At 37.4% G+C, this 6,017-nt stretch overlaps 1 protein-coding gene across 1 annotated transcript; it reads right to left on the reverse strand.

Annotated features, from left to right (window-relative positions):
• Positions 1-2,387: 2,387 nt before the first annotated feature.
• On the reverse strand, positions 2,388-2,921 carry LOC149135059 (uncharacterized). Its single transcript, XM_089353467.1, has one exon. It carries the CDS (start codon positions 2,919-2,921, stop codon positions 2,388-2,390), a length of 534 nt encoding a protein of 177 aa, XP_089209593.1.
• Between the last annotated feature and the right edge of the window lie 3,096 nt (positions 2,922-6,017).

The following is a 6,017-nucleotide window of genomic DNA, read 5'->3' on the forward strand; positions in this document are numbered from 1 at the left end:
CGCTGGTTGCCTCGTTCAAATTTCGAATCTGAATTTCTATAATTTTGAATTTTTACGAACTCTGCAAAGACAGGTTAGCTGTTGAAATATCGTTCAACGAAAATAAAGCATCTGGAGAAGGACAGAACATACGAAGGAGGACAGAACAAAACAAGGACGGGCCATTCGTGGCCTTCTCTCATCAGTCAAGTTTCCAGATAATCTTTACAGTTTTGGCTGGTTACACTTGAAACTGTTCAAGTCTGGCTGGCCTCAAAAGTCTAAGCTAAGAATATGAAATATTTTGGGAGCGCTTCCGTCAGATGTGCCGTCACAGCAATATTATTATTATTATCATTATTATTATTAATGCTTAGTGGCATTTCGTCTGCCGCTACGTTCTGAGTTCAAATTCCTCCGGGGTCGACTTTGCCTTTCATCCTTTCGGGGTTGATAAATTAAGTATCAATGAAACACTGGGGTCAATGTAATCGACTAGTTCCCTCCCCCAAAATTTGAGGCGTTGTGCCTCCAGTAGAAAGGATTATTATTATTATTATTATTATTATTATTATTATTATTATTATTATTGAGTGAGAGAGCAGTGCATGCCATCAAAGTGACACTGGGGCAAAATGTACTAAGCCCATTATTCCCATCATGACTACCCGTCACATGCATCACAACCATGTGTGCGCGAAATGGTGATCTCCTATCAAGATAAACGGCGCATGACCTCGCAGATGGGGCCCAGGGTTAGAATTTTCTTCAGATCGAGTTGCCCATACCGCTCAAAAGGTCCCTGAATAAAGGTTGTGTTAAGGATGTTGAGCAAAACACACATGTTTCCAAAGGTGAATTATTCAAACCTCAAAGAAATTCTCTCAACACATGGCTATGATGCTCCCCCATTACTTCTGCTCATGATCAGTGATGCACATATCGTCAGCCCCCAAAGGACATGCTCAACTGGTTAACGTCAGACAACTAACAACCAAATCTGTGGTATTAAGCAGAATATTTGCTGTAGCTCATCTTTTATATCAAAACAAAACAATGTACATGATAACACTTCCAATCAATTAAGATCAGAAACTATGAGAGCCACTGCCTGGTACTGCATCCGGGCATTATTATTATTATTATTATTATTATTATTATTATTATTATTATTATTATTATTATTAGTAGTAGTAGTAGTAGTAGTAGTATTGTCATTCATGGTTTCCTTTCATTATAACCTTATTTCCGCTGCCTTATCACCAGGCATCCTCCGGAGACCAAGAGTAGCAAGGGCACTTTTGTTTTGCTATGCATGCTAAAATTATCACCACATTTATTTAATTTTAGATGGAGAATGCTTTCCGTAGTATATGGGCTGTATACATCAAGATTATCTTTTGTAGTCCACGGAGATTGGCGTTACTAGGGAGTTGCTTAATATACTCCTCAACTCAATTCTACTAATATTATCGTAATACTAAGCTTCCACATTTTTGTGATTTCAGTTTGCAGATCTTTATAGTGAGAAAGCTTTTCGCATTGCTTTCTTGAGTCATTTTGATCTTGTGGGACAGACATACCTATTAACAGACAAGTTCCTCTGTTGTAGTCCTTGATCACAATGTCTGGTCGATTGGAGTCAATTTTTCTGTCTGTGTGTATTGGGATAGTGACTCCCTCGCCAAAGGACGGTGACGCCCTCGCCATTTACTACATCCTCTGGATAGTACCTGTACCACTTATCATGGGATTTAATTTTGCAGTATTTACAAGCATTCCAGTGGATGGACTTCCCTAGACTGTCATATCTTATGAGGTACTCCTTTTCTGTGAGGACTGGGCAGCTAGAAACATGATTAATTGTCTCTGTGGAATTTCCGCAAATTCTGACGAAGGGTCAGGTCCATCTTTAAGGACGTCTGCATGGTAGTTTCTGGGAGGTAAGCACTGATCTTGCGCTGCAATAACAAAACCTTTTATTTCTCCTTTCAGACCACTCCCTTGCAGCCATTAGTGTGTTACATTTTGATTAATATCTAGCTTGGACAAGCAGTTAGAGTATTTTCCATACAGGGGTTTATCTTTCCAGTTGTCTTCGATATTATTCATGCAAGCCTTCTTTGCTTTTTGATTGATGTTTTTTGCTTGTCATTATTTGGATCTCTTTGGTCTTTCTGATTATTATTTTCGAAACCAGGAGGAGCAATAGTATGTCTGTCAGTATTTGGGTGTCTTTGGTCATTCTTATTGTTAACTTGTAAGCCAAGGGACTTTTTAAGTTTCTGACTAAGCTTCATGACTGAAGCTTGCTTGGAATTTTCATGTCTCAGTGCAGTTTGTAAGATCACATCACTTGTTGTATTAAGGTACGTCTCAAGGCCTATTATTGCTGATTTGAAGGATTGTTAGTGCTGTATCAGGCATCTTCCACCTATTTTTCTTGGGAGGTAAATCTTGTCTACATCTGATTTTGGATGGTGCATTCGGTACCTTGTAAAGGTGTTACGGATCTTTTTATCCATAATATGCATGTCAGTGAGACTCCACTTAGTGATACCGAAGCCACATGTTGTTATTGGTATAGCTAAAGAATTGATCGCATTAATTCTGTTAGCAGCATTTAATTTTGAGTTTAGGACCATTTTAACCCTTCGGTAGCATTCCTTGTGGATTTGCTCTTTCATTTTAGAGTGCTGGATACCATAACCTTCATTGGCTCCCAGGTATTTGTATACTTCGGATTGGTCAAGGTTTCGAATAGCTGTGGTAGTATCAAGTTCTGTGTTTTCTGCTTTTATGAATTTCCCAGCCTTGAAAGAAGCCTTTGCATATTTATCAAGTCCAAATTCCATACCTATATCAATGCTGAATTCTTTGACAATATTCAGGAGCTCTTCTAATTCTTTGTCGTTTTTGGCAAACAGTTTTAGATCATCCATATAGAGTAGAGGATTAATTTTCTGGTCAAATATCTTATGCCTTCTCTTAGCATTATTCAGTTACGCGGATAAAGGGAATATGTTTGTGTATATATGTGCGTCTGTTTGTGTTAGTGTGTGTGTGTGTGTGTGTTTGCGTAACATACTGGCAACTCAGTAAAACTGGCGAGTGTTGGGATGAAGTCTTCCCATAGGCAAAGTTAATCGCGATAGGATTGTTATCCTGCACTGGAGGAGAACTATCTCTCATCCACTTAACTCCAAAAAGCAAAACAAAGTAAGTGGAGGTAAGCACCGTCACAAAGACCTGTAGAGGTTTTTTTTTTTTCGTTTAGAACAACCTTGACATGAACGCAGATAGACGATTCTGCGATTAGTTATCTCCTCGCTGCCCTCAATGAATCTTCCCACCAACTAACCTTTCCACCAACAGCTTCAATAATTTTTTTGAAGTTGATTTATTTCAAAACAATTATAAGGTTAAATTTCTTTTGCTCAGCTATACATGCATATATGACACCTTCCCAAACAATCACAAACAGCACTATAATATTTTTGAACAAGGCCATTACATTACATAGACATCTAAATCTTTGCTATAACCGGCACAAAACCAATATATATTTGACAACCAGCAGTTTTATTCCTTTACAGCTTATTTGATAACTTTTCCTTTCTACAAATTATTAACCATCATATTTATTGCCCATGTTCAGCACGTTTCCCCTCTTCCTCTTCTTTTCCATTCACCAGTTTTCAATTAACCTTAATATGACTTTCCCATGTCTCCTCCAAAAGCTAAATCTTACCAAAATCTTATCCGCCGCAATGTTGAGACATTTTGACAGTAAAATAATATATTAACATCTCTGCAAAACATTAAATCCCATCTGACATGGTCTATTGTGACATTCGGATTTGAAAAATTCTTTTTCATTTTGAACTACTTTAACATTCAATATGTTATTATCTTTGGCAATAATAACAAAGTGATCTCAGTTTCCTTCATGACTTCATTTGTATCTTAACATCCCTTCTCGCTTCCAAAAATTCCATATCCAGTTGGCCTGTCTCAAGAGAGGGGAAGATGTGGTAGGAGGGAGTCATACACTGACAACTGAAAAGAAAAAAAATGCACTACTTTCAATAAAACTAACTAGCTTTTATCTTTCGACGAGGAAACGTTTTCAACACCAAACCAAATCACACCCTGTAGGAATTCCAAATTAGAAATGTTATTCCCACGAAGAGAACATTCTAATTCTGTATCTGTATTTCTTGAACGAAAGTCTTGAGAAAATCGCTAGAAAATCAGTTGAACATTCTCACCCTTCACGTGTTTGAATAATCTGTAGTCGTAACCCTAAATTTAATCACGTCATCCGCAGTCACACATTTTAAACTTCTACAATGTAACTAATTACAACGCAGAATTTTCGGTGTAAACTCTAGAATGAATTAAAATCGCTTAGACTTTTTTCAACGCTGTCATTTACAATAGGAAATTTCGTAGTTGATTAATTCGAAATGACATTGGTGTAACAACCATACATTTAAGTTAAAAACCTCATTCTACAGTCCTTTTCTGTCATCTCCCAGTCATAGATTAGGCGCAACGAGTTGTCTACGCCAATGTAAGAAGCAAAATAACTAAAAAGAAAAAAAAAAATGGTTTTGTGACATTGGTATGCCAGATTTAAAAATGACGCCTCGGCTGTAATAAAAGAAATGATTACATTCATAGCAAGAGCGAAATTAATTGAGGGTTATTTCCAAACTAACTCTTCCTTAGTGATTTTGACAATTTAAGAATGTAAGTGCAACATGGCTGAATGATTCGTTTTGCAGCCAGGGGATCCCTGAGTTTGCTCCCATTGGGGTAAATTCCACTTTCTAGGGTGGATTCAGACCTTGTGAGTGAATTAGGGAGACGAAAACTGTATAAAATCCAGTCGAGTAATTCAAAATGTGTAGCCTTGTTACACAATGTGTCTTACTGATTTTTGTCCTAGAATTATGTTAAGGGCACTCATGGTTTTAAAATACCCAGTCACTTTCATGTTAATTTAGGAGCAAGCAATTTTCAGTTGATAGAACAGCTGAATAATCATCGTCAAAACGACGGAGATCCGACGAAAATTGTGTAAGGAATACAGAGAATATCTTTTTCGTTTTACTTGTTTCAGTCAATGGACTGTGGCCATGTTGAAGCACTGTATTGAAAGGTTTCCGCCGAACAAATCGACCGTAGTACATATTTTACAGTTTGGTACTTATTCTATCGGTTTTTTGTCGGACTGCTAAGTTACGGGGGACATAAACAAACCAACGCTACTTGTTAAGCGGTGGTAGGGACAAATACAACCGAAATCCCCCCTCCCACATCTATCTATCTATCTATCTATCTATCTATCTATCTATCTATCTATCTATCTATCTATAATCATATGTAACACGAGATTCTTTCAGTTTCCGTTTACCGAATCATCTCATAAGACTTTTGTCAGGCGAGGGCTATAGTAGAAGACACTTGTCCAAGGTGCGATGCAGTGGGACTGAATCCAGAACCGTATGACTGGGAAGCAAGCTTCTTATTACCGAGCCACGTCTGTGCCTAGGTGAAATTAATTTCACTATGTGCAATAAGTAAAAAAAAAAACAACAAAAAAACTAAAAACATTCACATCCTCACCAATGAAATAATTTAGATCCTGAAACCAGGTTTCTAATTCAATCTGCCCTGCTTACCCTGATGGATCTTTCGTTTATTTATTGTATAGAAAACCTCTCATGAATTTAGACAAGGCAGCACAGAACTATTCTTGTGTTGATGTTATTTTAGGATGAAATCTTCGGTAGTGTCTCAACAGAATAATAATTTCTTATACTTTGGTAGGATTTGAAAATCAAACCAGAAAACTATTAAAAAATTAGTTCGAAACTTTGCTGACGTAATTTTAGGGGCTTTGTATTTTGGGAGCCTGGCATTTTGGCGGAAAGGGGCTGGTCAGATAGATTCAGTGCGCAACTGGTACTTATTTTATCGACCCCGAGAGGAGAGGAGGCAGAATTTGAACTACGATCGTTAAATTAGAA

The sequence above is a fragment of the Octopus bimaculoides genome, chromosome 6 (assembly GCF_046866305.1).
Source record: "Octopus bimaculoides isolate indiv1 chromosome 6, ASM4686630v1, whole genome shotgun sequence".
Lineage (NCBI taxonomy): Eukaryota > Metazoa > Mollusca > Cephalopoda > Octopoda > Octopodidae > Octopus > Octopus bimaculoides.

Excerpts from the sequence above, each read along its gene's own strand:
- LOC149135059 (XM_089353467.1), bottom strand. The coding sequence starts at position 2,921 with ATGGATGATCTAAAACTGTTTGCCAAAAACGACAAAGAATTAGAAGAG.